At 21.3% G+C, this 20,000-nt stretch overlaps 1 protein-coding gene across 1 annotated transcript in view; it reads right to left on the bottom strand.

Moving 5' to 3' along the window:
• LOC128954665 (uncharacterized) overlaps positions 1-20,000 on the bottom strand; it is a 46,357-nt gene that overhangs the window by 2,942 nt on the left and 23,415 nt on the right. Inside the window, exon 3 of the mRNA XM_054300268.1 lies at positions 1-710. This exon is cut by the window's left edge and continues 269 nt beyond it. Coding sequence (XP_054156243.1) covers positions 1-710 — 710 coding nt within the window. The remainder of the gene's footprint in view (positions 711-20,000) is intronic.

The raw sequence follows: 20,000 nt of genomic DNA, 5'->3' as shown, positions 1-20,000 counted from the left end.
GTTCATCAGGTCGAGAGTGTTAGTGTCGTGGATACCGCCGCCGCCAATGGTAGTGGACACKGGTGTAGCGTTACGTAGTATTGAATGGTGTGAGTGATGGTTAGACCGATTTAGKGTACCGCCACCAACACCACCAGCACCGGTACACTGATGATGCTGATGATCGGCCAAATCGACKACACCGGCCGTACATATTTTAGTTTCGGCTTCCATACCGCCGGTGCCCAAACCGTAATGATCACCGACACCACCACCCCTGGAGTTAGAGTTGCACGTTGTGTAGCATTTTGCCTGTCGATAGGGGTCACCGACTCCGCCGCCTCCACCACCGCCCGTAGAGTTACAATGAATTAGATGACCACCGTTTCCGCCACCGCCACCGACRCCKCCTCCTACACCACCACCGGGACTAACATCGTTGAGGGCAATATGATGAACGTGATAGTGATCGTGTAGGTGATGATGGGCGTGATGGTCACCGCCGCCGTTACCCAATAGGCCAGYACCACCACTGGCACCGGCAGCTGCGGCCGCGGCCGCTGCCGACTCACTACTTGAGCAATTACAGCAATAACTGTACAGTGATTTTAGGCTAGTGGCCAACAGTTTGCCAATGTTGGCCAAAAATACCAACATTAATGGTATGCCGACAATAGCGTAGGCAATAGTGGCCAGTTTGCCTTCGGCAGTACGCGGCCTATTGCCGTGACCTAAAATTGATGTGCAATTAAAAAAAATATATATAAATATTATTATTATTATTATTATAAATAAATAAATTTAAAGTATATTAAAAATTAATTAATTAATAATATAAGTTATTTCAAGTTATTATTTTTTAATTATTATTATATCTATAACTTTCATATTAATTGAAACAAAATTATTTGTCACATAATAAATAAAAATAATTATAAAATAAATTATTTCATTAATATTTTAGTTTAGTAATTGATTGATTKATTTTTTTTTGACATAATGTCAATTGTCCTGTATCAAATGTTGAAACTTTTTAATATAATTAAAATAAACTATAATTAATCAGTGATTTTTTATATATATATAATTAATTAATTTAGTTTTTATTTCATTAGTTTGTTGGTTAGATTAATACAATACAGTACACACACACACACATACATACATACACACACACACACACACACACACACAYACACACATAAATACACACACATATACACTAAATGTTTTGTAATACACATTAATCAAATGTACACTGGTCAGTCATTAAATATATAATTAAATATATATATATATAAAGTTATATACTGTATATAAAGTATATACAGTATATATACTGTACAGTATTGATCACATCATGTATTATATATATATATATATATATATATAAACATTATATATAATAATAATATACTGTATATAAAAAGTAATTCAGTGATGACTTGACTAATAGTATTGATGGCACTATTGATAGGCAACAGTATGAAAGAGAGAGAGAGAGAGAGAGAGAGAGAGAGAGAGAGAGAGAGAGAGAGAGAGAGAGAGAGAGAGAGAGAGAGTAAAACCATTTTATTTCTATACAGACAGTCATCATCTTCTTCTTACTCTTAATCCAACAAAACGATGACATAATTGAAGAACTGATTCATTATTATTATTATTATTTAGTATATTGTCGTTCATTAAATTCAGACATAAAAATCTATCTTTCATTCACTCACTCACTCACTCACTCACTCACTCACTCACCCACTCACTCACTCATTCAGTCAGTGATCCACTCAAACAAATTCAATGATTTTATATTTTATTTTTTATTTGAGTTTTCATTTTCATCAAAATTATATAYAAGTTTTTCAAGTATTAATATATAATATACTGTAATATTATATCTKTTTTTTGTTGTTGCTTTCAACATAAAATTTATATATTATAGGATTTGAGTGTTAAAAATATATATACAAAGAGAGAGAGAGAGAGAGAGAGAGAGAGAGAGAGAGAGAGAGGAAAAAATAAAGTTTATTAAGAAAAATAAAATAAAAACTTTTTATTTAAAAAACTTATTTTTAACGCTCTATTTGTTACAATTTGTAGTTAAAAAAAAAGTTTTGCAAATGAAAAGTAGATTTTTTTTTAAAAGATAAAAATACTTTTAACTTTTTATTTATTTATTTTCACAGCTTTTTAATACTATTGTAATGAAAACTCTTACTCTCTCTCTCTCTCTCTCTCTCTCTCTCTCTCTCTCTCTCTCTCTCTCTCTCTCTCTCTAAAGATTCATAAATTTACTTCAAATATAATTTCAAGTAATTGAAAGAAAACTTCTTTAAGTAAAATAAAAATAAACGACAAAATACTGTGTGTGTGTGTGTGTGTGTGTGTGTGTGTGTGTGTGTGTGTGTGTGTGTGTATGTATGTATGTATGTATGTATGTATGTATGTATGTATGTATGTATGTATGTATGTATGTATGTATGTATGTATGTATGTATGTATGTATGTATGTATGTATGTGTGTGTGTATGTATGTGTGTGTTTGTGTGTAACTTAAACAGTATTATATAAATATATTGGTTAAGCGATTGATTGAGAAAAAAAAATTGCTATTAACTGTTGTATAACTTAGAGAGTAAGTAAGGAAAGGTAGCTTTAATAATGAAAGTACAGTATATATATATATATATAGACACAAAAGTGTCTGACTGTCTATCTATCTGTTTGTGTCAATGAATTGACTAAACAATTAAACTGTTTGTTTGATGATGAAAAAAGTAACTTTTTTTTGTTGTTGAAAAACTTTGTATCCAATCCTAAAATTTTACTGTTAATACTCTACTACTACTACTACTACTACTAACTGATAACACATTTGTATAGAGACAGTAGTGTCTAACCTGTATATACCGGTATACACACACACACACACACATAGATACACATACATACATACATACACACATACATACACACTCATACATACACACACTCATACATACACACACATATATATATACATACATAGATACATACATACATAGACAAACTACACTCACAAACATACACACACACACATACACACACATACACACACATACACACACATACACACACATACACACACATACACACACATACACACACATATACACACACATACATAAGCTTTAATAATAATACGTTGAAAAACCTTTACAAACTGTGAAAGTCATAGCAAAACAACAACAAAAACTGATGATAACAGCAAAATAAAATAAAGGGTTATATTTCTCATTGGTTTTGAGACTCAGAAAAAAAACCTAACGGTTCACTCACTTGAATGGGAGAGTGAGTGAGTGGGTGAGAKAAAATTAGWGRAGATAAGGACTGTGTGTAAAAGTGTGAACACATTACACACACACACACAGATAATTTTGATCCCTTTCCTCACTGTGCTCTCAGAAATAAAAATATAGTATTATATGGTATCATCAAAAATAAAATAGTCAATGGTATTTAGCTATTAAAGCCCTGAGTTATGTGTGTGTGTGTGTGTGTGTGTGTGTGTGTATGTGTGTGTATGTGTGTGTRTGTGTGTATATGTGTGTGTGTATGKGTGTGTGTGTATGTGTGTGTGTGTGTGTGTGTGTGTGTATGTGTGTGTGTGTGTGTATGTGTGTGTATGTGTGTATGTATGTGTGTGTGTGTGTGTGTGTGTGTATGTGTGTGTATGTGTATTTGTGTGTATGTGTGTATATGTGTGTGTGTATGGGTGTGTATGTGTGTATGTATGTGTGTGTGTGTGTATGTATGTATGTGTGTGTGTTAAGAAAACCTGTAGTATTTTTTAATGCCTTATTCAACACAAAAATACAAAAAAAAATGTTTAATCAAAATGGAAAAGTTATTGATGCAAATAAATATATATATATATAATATAAAAAGTTAGTTATGTTTTTTATACTTTTTGTTATAATATATATATATATATATATATATGACTGATATATATATATGTATAATATAAATATGAAAAATTTTGAAATATAAATAAAAAAAAGTTGATAATAAATATTTTTTTGTTGTTGAATACATTACACATGAATTAGTTTTATTTTATTTTATTTTATTATTTTTGATTTGCTTAACACAAAACAACAAAATGCCATTTGATTTTTATTTTTTAAAAATATTAGTCTCTCTCTCTCTCTCTCTCTCTCTCTCTCTCTCTCTCTCTCTCTCACTCACCAGAGAATTAACAAACAAAATATATAATATATAAAATTTATAAAATAAATTCATATGAATTATTATACATTATTATAGTTATTATCAGTAGAAAATTTTTAGTATAAATTTATTGTACTGTATATACAATAATTTAATATTAATATTATTATTATTATTATGAAACTTAATAACAAAATACATTTATAGATAATAAAATAAAATTTTATTTTTATTMTCTCTCTCTCTCTCTCTCTCTCTCTCTCTCTCTCTCTCTCTCTCTCTCTCTCTCTCTCTCTCTCTTATTATATATATATATAGTATATTTGATTATCCAATTTGTTTTATAAAACTATATTTTTATTTTTTTTGTTAATTAGATATTATTACAATACATTAAACAAAATATTATTTTTTTAAATATTTAAATATTTAAAACAACTATACAACAAAAAGTTTGTTTTCCATTAAAATATTTATGGATAAAATATATGTATTATTTTCAACAAAAASTATTTTTGCATTTATTTTATCTATTATTTTATTTTTAAACTATAATATATAGAGTAGTGATTGACACTTGAATAGAGTTATGTTATCAAAAGCTCCATTGGGTAACACATTATGAGATATATAATATATATATATATATAAGTATATATATATATAAGTATATTATATGTATTTTTAACAGAAAATATAAACTCACAAAAATATCAAAAAACATTTTATAATATTTAGATATACAGTATATCTATCTATATATCTATATATATATAGATAAAATTGCTAAATGTTTTTACATAATCTTSTTGATCTATAAAAATTTGTGATATTTATATATATATATATATATACAGTWTATTTGATTTATAATGTGTGCGACACTTACAGACACATAGAGTCTCTCTCTCTCTCTCTCTCTCTCTCTCTCTCTCTCTCATAACTGTAATATTAAACATTAAAAGTGATAATAAATTTTTTTTCTATGTTTAGTATATTATATATATATAACAGAATCTATATATATATTGTATGGAATTTTGTTTAGGCATTCAATGAAATAAATGCATTACTGAATAATACTATATATATATACCATATATTGAGTTAATAGATGTGAGCGCTTGGCTTCACTTATCCATTGGGAAAATGAGTGCACAATATATACACAATAAGTTAGGTCTCTCTCTATCTCTCTCTCTCTCTCACACACACTCACTCACTCACCCACACTGTAATAAACATAACAGTGCAGTAAATAGCTTATACATTCATATGGGCTCTCTCTCTCTCTCTTTCCATATATAATATACATATGTATGGTCTGCGGCATCATTTCATCCATGTTTTCTGCTCATTATCTCTCTCTCTCTCTCTCTCTCTCTCTAAAACTTATATTATGTAAGACCTAACCCAAGCATATAAATAATATCATACATATATAGTGTATATATATAGTATATATAGAGGACATATGTATAGTCATCATTTGTTACTGTAATTATTATTATTATTATTATAATAGTAAACATTAATATACAAATAGTGATAATAAATATACAGTTATATATATTATATATAATATACGATAAGTATTTGGCAATTTTTTAAGTTTATGTATTAGAATATAAATATATATTTGTTAACACATTTAAAATATAATTAACACACAAAATTGTTAATCTATTAAAAGTTTTGTTGTTGTTAATCATACTCTCTCTCTCTATATATATATTTTTACAATATATATATATATATATATAATAAATTTAATATTAATGAATATTACAGAATATTCTGTATATATATATATATATATATATATATATATATAGATTATAATTAGTTAATTAATTAAACACTTGTAATGGAAAACTAACACTTGAAACATGAGTTTACATTTTATAGGCCTATAATACTGTATTATTATATATTTTATTTATTTATTTTTTGTTGCTGTTGTAAATAAATCAATAGAAATAAATAAATGAGATTTTTGTTTTGTTTTATTTTTTTGCTCAATAAACTAATAAATTATTTCTAATAAAAATAATTGTATATAAGTATATCAATGTAAATGTTTAATACAATATATATATATATATATATATCTATATATTTAATAAATAATTTATTTAAATGCTAATAGATATCAATACATGGTATAATAAACTGCAATCAAAAAATTTTAATTTTCAAAAAATAAAACATATTATTAAATACAATAATAATTATATATTTTTATTTTTGTTATCAATAATTATATTAATAAAAATCCTAACCGTTGACAAAACAAAATTAATATTAAATATATAAAGTATATAATATTTTTTTTAGTATAATAAAACATTTATATAATTTATATATATATAACTTAATATTTAGTATACAATATATCATATTATATGATTCATATATAATGTAATCACAATTATTTTGATTTGCTGTAAATTAACTGAACTTTTTTGTTTTGTGAACTAATTTAGTCAAACAAACAAATAAATCAATAAATAAAAGCTATATAAACATAAAACAATAAAAACACTGAAAAAAAACAAAATTATGTCTTATTTATATCAGTGAATAATATTAGCTAAAACTCAACAGTGAAATCTAATTAATGATTTTATTATTATTTATTTTTATTACTTATAACTATCTCTCTCTCTCTCTTTCTTTCAATGAGTTTACTACTAAATCATAAGTATTAAAACAAAAAATTAAGATTAATTTTTTTGTGTTTCTCATTAACTTTTTATGCATTTATTATTATTACATGCAATTTATTTTAACATACAGTATAACCTATACTCTAGTTATTACAATATAATGAATTAGAAAAATTATATACGATATACAGTATATCATATTAAATATCACATAAATATATATTTATATATATATATATATATATATTATATACTATATATATAACCACATAACCACACATATATAAATGATTACAAAAAAAAATAAATTATATATAATAATAATAATAATATACTTAAATATATCTGTAATTTTTTTGTGGGTAAAAAATAATAATAAATGACCAAAAAATATATTTGTCTTTTTTTTATTATTATATATACTGTATATAATTGTGACATAAGATAAATGTTTTTTTTTCATTTGTAGTATTATATTATGATTTAAAATAAAAAACAAAAATAATTTATACTTAATTTGTGTGTGCAATAGATTACTAAATATTATTTATTTATTTTTTTTAATCAATATATTATATTATAATTAATCACAAAAAATAAAGTCAAGAATATATTGTTATAAAATTTATTTTAATGTTTTTTTTTGAATAATTTATTTAGAGTTAACTTTTAAATATTTTTTTAAAAATAAAAATATGATTTTTTTTAATATAGAAATTCTATAATAAATTTTAATTTCCAAATAATAATTAATTGACTATAAATTATAATTATATTAAAAAACATTAGTTAAACAGTTATTAAATTTTTTTACTACTAATAAATAAAATCCATTAAAATTAAAACAAATATATATATAATTTTAGACTAAAAATATGTTTTATTATTAGACTTTTAAAAGGTATACTAATTAATTAGAAAACAGTAAATTTATAAAAAAAAATATATTTATATTTTTTATAAATTTTAAAAATGTTTGTCTAAAATAAAAAAAATAATAAATCTTTATTTTAGTAGAAAAAAATACAAACAAAAAAATTAAATCTCAATTAGTATTTACATTAAACTCTAAATAATTGAAATATTTTAGTTTTATTCAACAATATGTGTTACACAAAAAAATAATAAAATAAAACATAAACTAATATTAATACTACTAATGAGTACTTTTTAAACTATTATATAATAATAATAATATAATAGTTTATTGAAAATAAGATTAATCTTTGAAACACTTAAGAAAATTACAGTAATATATAATAGGATTTTTTATTATTATTATTATTATTTAAATTTATACATATAAAATAATAATAATAATAAAATTCATTAAAACTTTTATCAATTTAAAAATAATTAAATTATTTTCTAAAACAAAATTTAAAGCAAATTAATTAATAAATTTTAATTGCTTGGAAATAATAATAAAAATATCAAACAACTAAAAAAAATACCATTTAATAAATTTTTAATGAAACTATTTAAGCGATTAACAAAATATTTAATTTTATTTTTTTTATATAAAAACTTTTTAATTGATTAATTACAATACGATGATAGAGATAATAGTTGTTTTTGAAAATTGAATTCCTATGAGATTTTAATATAAACTTTATATATATATATATTTTAAAGTAATATATTTTATATATAGATTTTAAAATAATATATTTTATGTATATATATAAAAATTTTAAATTTAATTTAATCTATTAAAGTGCTATTATATTATATATTATATATATATATATATATATATATATATATATAAGCTATGCCAATTAAAATATTTAGATTAATTATTTATGCATTTTTAACAATAAATATATTTATTAACTACAAAAAATAAATAAAATAAAATTGTGTTCACTTTTATTATGTGTACAAAAATTTTCAAATTAATTCAAATATTTTTTTTTGTTGAAAAACTATTAGTTATAATAATTACTATTAATATTACTGTATATTTAAAATTAATTAAAATTATTTTGTTTGATGAGTACAGTACTCATCAAAATATAACATAAAATATTTAGTATTAAATCTTTTAGTATTATTATTATTATTATTAAATCATGTATAAAATGATATTCATATTAATTAAATTATAGTTTACATACCGTATATACAGTATATACAGGTATTATATGAAAATAATGAAAATTTATTTATTTATTTAATTATTTATTTAAAACTTTACATAAAATCATTTAAGTTATTATAACAATAATACTCTTTATTTTATCTCTTTTATGATTTTATATTTTATTTACTTTTGTTTTCATAATAATAATACAAATAATAATAATAAAAACATATCTTATGTATAATGTATGCCTAAATATTTTATTATTAATAATAATAATAAATTATTTATATAGTTTTTATTTTAACAAAAATATATATATAATATAAAATAAAAAACAATTTGTGATTCACACAAACACACACACACACATACATACTCAAACACACATAAACACACACACACACACTCACATACATACACACACATACACACACATACACACACATACACACACATATATAAATATACACATACACACTCACACACACTCTCACAAACATATACACATACACACACATACATATACACATACTTACACATACATATACACATACACACATATACACATACACACACACATACACACACACATATATATATACACACACACATATATACATATACATAGACACGAATAAATCTACAGTAATTTAAATGACACACGTTTTTGTAGAGAGAAAATAAATAAATAAAAAAATTTTATATTAAATATATAATACTAGTACAGTATATACTTTAATATATAGTGTATATAAGTATATATATTTTTTGGTTAGCAATTTTGCTAATGTTTTTTTTCGCTACCTATTTGTATATTGATATATATATAGTATGTATGCACTAACAGGCATAGGCATACACTATATATAAATAATATATATATATTATATATAATTAACATATATTGGATAACAACTAAATTTACACACAAATTACATACACTAAAATCTATTGCTATTTTTTTGTTTGTTTGTTGTATTTTTGTTGATGATGTTGTTATATATATATATATTGTATATCTTTAAACATTATTTTGTTTTGTGTTTATTTCATTAAAAACAAACATTGTATATGTTTTTCGTATATATATATATATTTAGTTTATTTTTTTTGGTTAAGTATAGAGAGAGAGAGAGAGAGAGAGAGAGAGAGAAAGAGAGGAAAAACAATTCATTCATTTATTCATTCATTTATTTATTCATTTATTATTATGTCATGTCGTCATTAATCTATTTATTTGTGTGTTTAACTGTATTTAGTTTTTATTTATATTTATTTATTTTTTTTATATTATTAAGATTTTTTTTCCTTCACTTTATTGATCCTTAAAAAAATGTGTGTTTAAATGTATCCTTTGAATGCCAAGAAATCCAAGACATATATATATATATATATATATATATATATATATACAGTATATATAAAAACTATTTATTTTATTAGAGAGAGAGAGAGAGAGAGAGAGCATTAAAAAATATATTATATATATATATATATATATATAAACGTTAAGTACAGATATCGACGACACACCCGTAAGGAAATGACATTAAAATTGTATTTAACTTATAAATAGTTAATTTGAACGAAAAAATAAAATCAAATCAAATATTTCTTTTGAATTTAAACTACATTTATATAGAATATATATATATATATATATAAATGTTCAAAAAGAGAAAATAAATTTATATATATATATATACAGAATATTCTCTATATGTATATATAAATTGATGAATAATATATACAGTGTATGTGTGTATATAAATATATATTTGTATTGAATCTCTTAAACGAAATAAAAGGTTTATTTTGTATCCTTTATTTTTCTATATATTTATATATATATTTTGCTACAAATAATAAAATAATATAAAAAAAACTAAGATAAATAGGAAACATATTGATTAAATCAAACAAAAAGACATTTACTATGTGTGTCTTCAATTGGGGGGTAAAATGTAAAACAAATGCATCAATCATTTGACTTGAATTGCTGGGGAATTGGCGCTAAAAAAACTGGTGAATCTCTCTCTCTCTCTCTCTCTCTCTCTCTCTCTCTCTCTCTCTCTCTCTCACTATCACTCTCTCTTATATATATTGTGAATCTCATTACAATAACTCTAATGTATTGTATATATATATATATATATATATATATATATATATATATAAAATAAATACTGCACTTTAAAAGCTAAACAGCATTAGAGAGAGAGAGAGAGAGAGAGAGAGAGAGAGAGAGAGAGAGAGAGAGAATATATATATATTATTGTATTTTCTAGTATAGTATTTAATAGGATGTATAGTACTCTATATTATTAGTAATTGTAGTAATAATACTAATAATAAAGTGTTGAAAAATTTTAATTCATTTTTTAAATAACACTAACAAATAATATCTATTCAAACACACACTTAGTTAGTTAGTGGGTGAGTGAGTGAGTGAGTGAGTGAGAGAGAGAGAGAGAGAGAGAGAAAGAAAGAGAGAGAGAGAGAGAGAGTATTTGTCATTCAAATAGATAGTTAAAACCTTTTATAACGGATGAATAGCCGACACATTATATATATATATATATATATAATATATACTGTATATACTGTACTTATAAATGGTGTTTTATATTATATTCAATGGATGAAAATAATAATAATAATAATGAAAATACAAATAATACAAAAAAATACGTGAAAACTAAAAAGACAGCGCAAACAATGCATCCCATTATATAACACAACACATATATATACTATGATATATATAATGTATAACTTGTATAATATATTGATATATATCTTGTATATATATGTATACACTGTTTAGTATTTAGTATTAGTCTATATTACACACATATACAGTATATAAATGTATTGGATTTAGTATAATGTTGTTTGTAATGCACTCCCAGTTATATAAGCGCCTTATTTGGTTCAAACAAAAATTTTTAGCTACAATACTGACTGTAAATTTCTGTAAATATATATATATATATATATATATTGTATATATTGTATATAAAACACTAGAAAATTGAATTCATTGATTTCAATTTGAGAAAGCGCTAGAAAATCAATGATAAAACAATGGGGAGACCATAAAAATTTTTGTTGATGTTCACTACTATTACATGTGTGTGTGTGTGTGTGTGTGTGTGTGTGTGTGTGTGTGTGTGTGTGTGTGAGCTATACATATATTGTATATATACAGTAGTATATAGTGGATGAGCTTAAAGTGTATTAAATAAGAGATCACTACTATTACTAATACTACTACTACTACTACTAAAAATGATAGAAAGAAAAATAGATAAATAGTGAGTGAGTGAATGTGTGAGTGAGTGGGTGAGTGAGTGAGTGAGTGAGTGAGTGAGTGAGTGAGTGAGTGAGTGAGTGAGTGAGAGAGWGAGAGAGAGAGAGAGAGAGAGAGAGAGAGAGAGATCTAAAATCGTTGAGTAGATTAAAGCTAAAGACTAGACTAGTATATGAGTGTCGGTGTGTGTGTGTGTGTGTGTGTGTGTGTGTGTGTGTGTTAAACATAAATATATATATATTAATAATATTATAATACAGTAGTAATAGTTTTGCAAAAAAACATAAAAAAAATTTTAATAACAATATATATAAATCAATGAAAGAGAGAGAGAGAGAGAGAGAGAGAGAGAGAAAGAGAGAGAGAGAGAGCAAAGTCTGTGCAAATTATAGATATTATTATTATTAATAATAATATTATTATATAAAAAAGGAAATGAAAAAATAAATGTTAAAATGTTTTTAGTTTTTATATATATATATATTWTTTTTTTTTGGATTACAGTATTATGTTATTACACACACAATGTTTTTAATAGAAACATTAAATCTATATATATTTATATGTATTTTGACAAAAATACTATTAATAATAATAATAATAATTTATACCAAAAAAAAAAAAATTTAGTATACATTACTAAACATATATACTGTATATATATTATATACACAAATATAATGTTAAGTGAGTTTAGGGTTTTTTTTAGATTTTTTTTGGTGACATTCAATCATTTAGTTATATTTTTTTGTTATGTGTTTATTATTATTGGGACAAATATATTATATATCTATATAATACAGATATGTATATAATGTAATATAAACAAAACACATATATTACACACACACACACACACACACACACACACATACACACACACACAGATACGTGAGACCAATATTTGTGACAATAAATTATTATTATTGTATATATATATATATAAAATATCGTTAGTATTGTAATCTTACATAACATACATAATATATATATATATAGACTTTTTCAAATACATAATATAGATATATATAATAACACAATATAAAGACATCTATATATATATATAATACTATATTGTATTCATAATGATGATTATGGTCTAATAGTTATATAATATACATTTTAATAATATATATATTCAATATATATATATATAGTATTGGTCCTCAAATAATATGTATTTTTTTTGCATAAATATAAAAAAGGCTATCAAAATAGCTTTAAGCTATTTTGTGTAAAAAAAAATTTTTTTTTGGTGACATTTGTCTATCTATAAAATGTAATAAATAAATCAATGTTTGAATGATTTTTTTTAAAAAATAAATTTGTAACACATATATTAAAAAAGACAATAAACTACAACAAAAATTTTCATTACATTTAATAGTTTTATACATACTATACATACTGTATATATACAATATATATATATACATACACTACAGTATATCATCTAATGTTATGTACAATTTACAGTACAACTACTGTATCATATACAGTGTACATATTTATCAAAAAATATATATATACTGTATATAAAAAAAAAAAATCATACGAGCCGTATATCATATAAGAAAAATGGGTTAATATATTTAATGGTATATACAATATATATATATATATATATATATAAGTATATAAGTTATGTGTTAAATGTATGTATGTTACGCCTATTATATACTATATAYAKTATATATACAGTATATACACCAACCCTATGAATTGGTAACCAACATAATATATATATMTMTATATATATGTATATATATATAAAATAATATAAATTGGGCTATTATTTAATCCYATTGTCGACATATGATGTGTTATGTCATACATATCATAAAAATATATAAAAATAAAAATCTTTAAAAAATATGAAAAAACTACTTAAAATTCAAAAATCATAGACTGAAATATTTTTCTTTATATATATATATATATGACATRTATTTTTTCAGGGGGTCTAACATCASTAGACTTATGCYATGCATTAACACAATGACATTACAACAACAACRACAACAACAACAAYAACATATATATATTAATATATATACTATTTTTTTGGTAACTTTTTTTTTAAACAATATAGTCTACATTATCTTAAAACATATTATATATATATATATATATATATATATATATATACTATATCTCATACACACAAACAAATTGTGATCTGTTTTATGTTTTCTGTCGTTATTTTTWTTATTATTATTATTATTATTTTATTATATCTTTTAGTATACTATAAGTAACAAAATATCAGCAAAAAAAATGATAGCAATTCTTGTATTATATATATAGTTATTATTCTCAATATAACACAAAAAAATAGTTGCATTATATTATGTTTTTATTGTAAACATGTATACAGTGTTTAGTACTGTATATGCGATAAGCATTAGCATTGTATGTATGAAAGACAGACAGAGAGAGAGAGAGAGAGAGAGAGAGAGAGAGAGAGAGAGAGATTGTGTGCTACAGTAATATGACTTTATTTTCGGCGACAATTTATAGATATTTTTTTTAGATATTTTTTATCCATACATATAAAAAAAACATAGTCAGACACACATACATACAGTAAATATATATATATATATATATATATATATATATACTGATACAAYACAACTGATAAAATATAGCATCAAATACATGAACTAAGTGTTTGTCTATCAATAACCCAATTTATATCAATATATATATATATATATATATACAGTATATAGTTTTATATACAATATATATATAAGGAATTGAGAGCACATAACAACAACAACAACAAATAAAAAGATGGATTCATTGATGTATGGATTCAATGGTATCCTTAAAAACTATATATATATATATATACTGTAGAGTATAGCCATTAATGGCAGTGAATATAAAAATCTCAGAGATTTTTTTATGACACCTTTGAGACGACATTACACACACACACACAGACACTCAACAGTGTGTGTGTGTGTGTACTGTACTGTAATATACAGTATAATATTATATTATATACTGTATATACGTGTAGCGCCTGAAACGGTAGGAAACGGCTAAATATATATATATTGTCGACAACAAAMATATATACAGTAGATATAGACATCCCTTTTCTCGACACAGTAATAGAGAGAGAGAGAGAGAGAGAGAGAGAGAGAGAGAGAGAGAGAGAGAGAGAGAGAGAGAGAGATAGATRGTCATCATGGTTTGGCTCTCATCATACACACACATACATACATACACATACATACACATACATACACACATACACACACACATACACACACTCACATACACACACACACACATACATACACACAAATTGGTGGTAAAAAGTAATGTCACAATTAAATCGGATCATTAAATTCACATTTTATATATATATATATATAACAGCAATTGGTWTTTTATTAACAACTAAATTAACTTATCAAACGTTTATTATTATTATTATTATTATTATTTAGTTGTCTATAAAAAATAAGAATTATTATATAATAAGTTTTTAAATTGTTAATTAAAAAATTTAATATATATATATATTATGTAAATTAATTATGCATTTAATAATTAATTAATTTCAAAGAAACACAGATTTTTTTGTGTTATCAAAAAATATTGTTTATAAATTATTTTCAATTAAAACATTTGTTAATTTTTTTTGAAAAATTATAATTTCATAAAATAAAACACTTAAAAATTATATAATGTAATATAATGTAGGCTTTACTGTATTAATAAACTGCATTTAGTTATAAAAAAATAATAATAAAAAAACTAAAATAATAATAAATCACTTTATAGTTAACGAGTATTTCAATGAATAGTTTAGTTTTTTTGTTGAAATAAAAGAGATGTTTTGTTTCACTGCATTACATATTCTTTATACATATATATATATATATATATAAAACCGGTTTGTTTTCACTGTATAACATATTCTGCTATAATATAACTATTATATCATATATTTTTTGTTATTATTATTATTATTTAGCTAACAAAACAACAACAAAATATTTTAATATATATATTTTTTTTTGGAAATTTCAAAAAATTAAAAAATAAGATCATATATTATAGTTAACTATATTTTTAAAAAAAAAGTTAATTAATTAGCATTAAATGATTTAGATGTTAAACTAGCATTTAATTTTTTGTTTGATGATTAAAATTGTTAACAACAACAACAATACAACAAAAAAATAACTTTCAAAAATGTTGTCTAAAAAAATATAATAACAATAATAATATTCACAAAAAAAACAGATTAAAAATTATTATTTTTATATAAATTTCTATATATATATATATATATACTAGTAATATATATATATAATATAAAGTAAATCTATGGTTGAGAGATAACTGATAGTTATTGTTATGTATAATATAATCCTATTGTTAGGTCTACAGCCCTATAATATAACTAATAAAATCAATTCACAATATCATTGTTTATATACAATATATAGAGTATATACTGTATATATATATACACACACAGTATATACAGTATAAATGACTTTTTTAAAAAAAAAATAAAATATATATATATACAATGTATATGTAGCTAATAATACTTACAATAAAAATAATAAATATATTTATATAAATAGTATATATATATATATATATATTGAACATTTGTTTTTATTTTATATCTAACATTTTTTTTGTTAAAAAAGAGATAATTTTAAATTTATATATATAAACCATAATATATATAGATATATATTAATAAAGTTTTATCTAATATTTTGGTTTATTTTTGTTTTAATGAAAAAAAACATTATTTTATTATTATTTTAAGTTATATTTATTTTATTTTAAGTTTAGATTTTTTTTTGTGTGTATTTGTTACTAAATAACTAAATAATTCAATTATACTGCAAAATAGCATTATATATAAATTATAAATTAATGCTTAAAATTGCTACTAAATTGTATGAAAAAACTAACTAAAATAAAATAAAAATAGTAAGTAAGTTAACCAAACAATTTTAAAACACCATTAAATTGAAATACACATAAAAATAAATAACTTAATCATATATGATATAACCATTTGGTTTTTAGAGGTTTTTTTAATGGTTTTTAATATCCTTATAATACTATATATATATAACAATATATATATATATCAGATTGTACTGTAAATTGTAGAAAATTATTTTTATTATTATTTTTAAACTATTAATACGTGTGTGTGACTAAAATGTTTTTATTATATATATATATATATATTTAAAGCCTATTTTAACACTAATAAATTATCAAAAAAAATTTTTAAAAAATTGTTTTAACGTTAAATTAAATATTATGCATGTTATATAATTTATATGTCAGTTACCATTACTAAATTATTAGTTTCATTTATTTTTATTAGATTAGCTATATTTATAAATATTCAAAATAAATGTGTTTTTATGCTTATTTAAATGTTTATGTTAATTAAGATATACTGTATGCATATATACCTTATATACTGTATATATATATATATATATATATATATTCAATTCAACTTAAATATTATATAATATAATATAATAATAATGAGCTTATTATGATAAAAGCACAATTAATTATTATATAAATTATATACTGTATTGTTATATGCGATAATAATAATTATCAATATGGGATACTATACACTATATATACTGTATATAAATTTATATATATTATACTGTATTATTATTAATTGTGATTTGAATAATTGTTTTTAAATAATTAATTATTTAATTAAAAAACATCTATTATAATTATACTGTGTGTGTGTGTGTGTGTGTAATGTATTGAATATCATAGATTTATTTATTATTATTATATAAAAAAAAGATTTTAATTATAATTAAGTGTGTGTGTGTGTGTGCAATAGACATATGACCTGGATTAAATAAAGTTTATATTGATTTTTTTTGTTATATATATAATATATTAAATACTGAATCAAATGTTATGTAACTTTATGTAATTTTTATTGGATGAAAAAAATTACTATAATATACAGTATATATTAATTTTTGGTTATTTATTTAAAATTTTATAAATATATTTTTACCCCCAATTAAACAAAAATAAAAACAATTTATTAATTAACAATTCTGGTAAAAATATTGAAAAAATAAAACTATTTTTTGATTATAATTAATAAAATAATATATATATATATATATTGTTTAACATTATTCAAGTATTATATATTGTATTATCGCATAATGTAATTCACAACAAAAAAAAAACTTATGATATAAAAAAATATATGAATAAATTTATTTATCTCTCTATCTATCTATCTATTTATCTGTATATATATATCAATTTTATCTATTTATTTCATCATCAAATGTATTTATATGCAGATTATATGGATTTTATTGGTGACAAAAAAAATTTTGAACTCAAAAAATCAAATATACATTTTCAATTGTAATATTATAGTAGTCAATAGTATTATTATTATTATTATTACTGTACAGTATTACTCATATAATATATATATATTCAYTAACACAATATGTAGAGATACTAAATATAAATTTAAAAATTTTTATTTTTTTTATATATAATAAAATATAATAAAGTCTAAAAATATTTTTTAAGAGACAATGATATATAATATATAATATATACTATATATTGATGGAAATGGAGAGCAATATAATGATTATAAATCTTTCAATTATTTGAATCCTAGAGTCTATTCAATAGAGAATTGTAGTGAAAAAAATGTGGAAAATTTTTTTTCACTGATTTATATATATATATATATATAATATTATATTACATATTATATATATATTGATATATACAGTACAGTATATATATATATAAATCATATATATATATATATATATATATATATGACATAGTCTTCAATCATAATCACGTCCTTCAATAACAGCGATGACATACTTATATTATTACCCATTTGTGTGAACCTATTTTAACCCCAATAATAATAATAATAATAATAATAATAATAAATGTTAACCAATCGGAAGTATACAGTTATGATATTCAGCTACCATACATAGTAATAATAATGTATATTATTATTATTATTGAGAGGATAACATACTGTTCCCCTATTCATATTAAATATACTGTATATATACCCTAAACAACAAAAAACTACAGTATATATACTGTCTATAATGTATTGATGTACAGTATATTACAGTACAATATTACTGTATATACTATTAAATTATATATATATATATATATATATAATTGATGGACAGTTAGTTTTTTTTATTTAATGTTACCGTATGTTTGGTGTGAAAATGATTTATTAATTTTCTAATTATATTATTGAATACCAATTATTGATTACTAGTATATATAGTGTTAAGTATTTTTGTATTTATTTTAATTACTATTTTATTTATATAGAATAATATTGATTTTTTTTGTTTTACATTAAAACAATTCAATTTAATTATAATTTATTTTTTGAAAAAATAAATTATTTTTTTTTGTTGTAAAAATATTTATTTATATTTTAAATTCAAACAAACAAAAATTGATTAAATACAATACAATAAACTTTTTTTTTTAAAAAAAACAATAATAAATTTAATATTTATATATAGTTTTTTTTCTGTCTATTTAAAAAACACTGTCATGTTTTAGTTGATTTTTTTTTGTTGAAAACTAAAAAAAATTGTAATCATTTATAGACATTGAAGAAATATATATATATATATATATATATATAGAGAGAGAGAGA

Source organism: Oppia nitens, unplaced genomic scaffold (genome assembly GCF_028296485.1).
Source record: "Oppia nitens isolate AA-2021 unplaced genomic scaffold, nextdenovo-longstitch-racon4-pilon3 scaffold28_pilon_pilon_pilon, whole genome shotgun sequence".
NCBI lineage: Eukaryota > Metazoa > Arthropoda > Arachnida > Sarcoptiformes > Oppiidae > Oppia > Oppia nitens.
The sequence above is the reverse complement of the archived record's forward strand: the minus strand, read 5'-3'. Positions and strand labels throughout refer to the sequence as shown.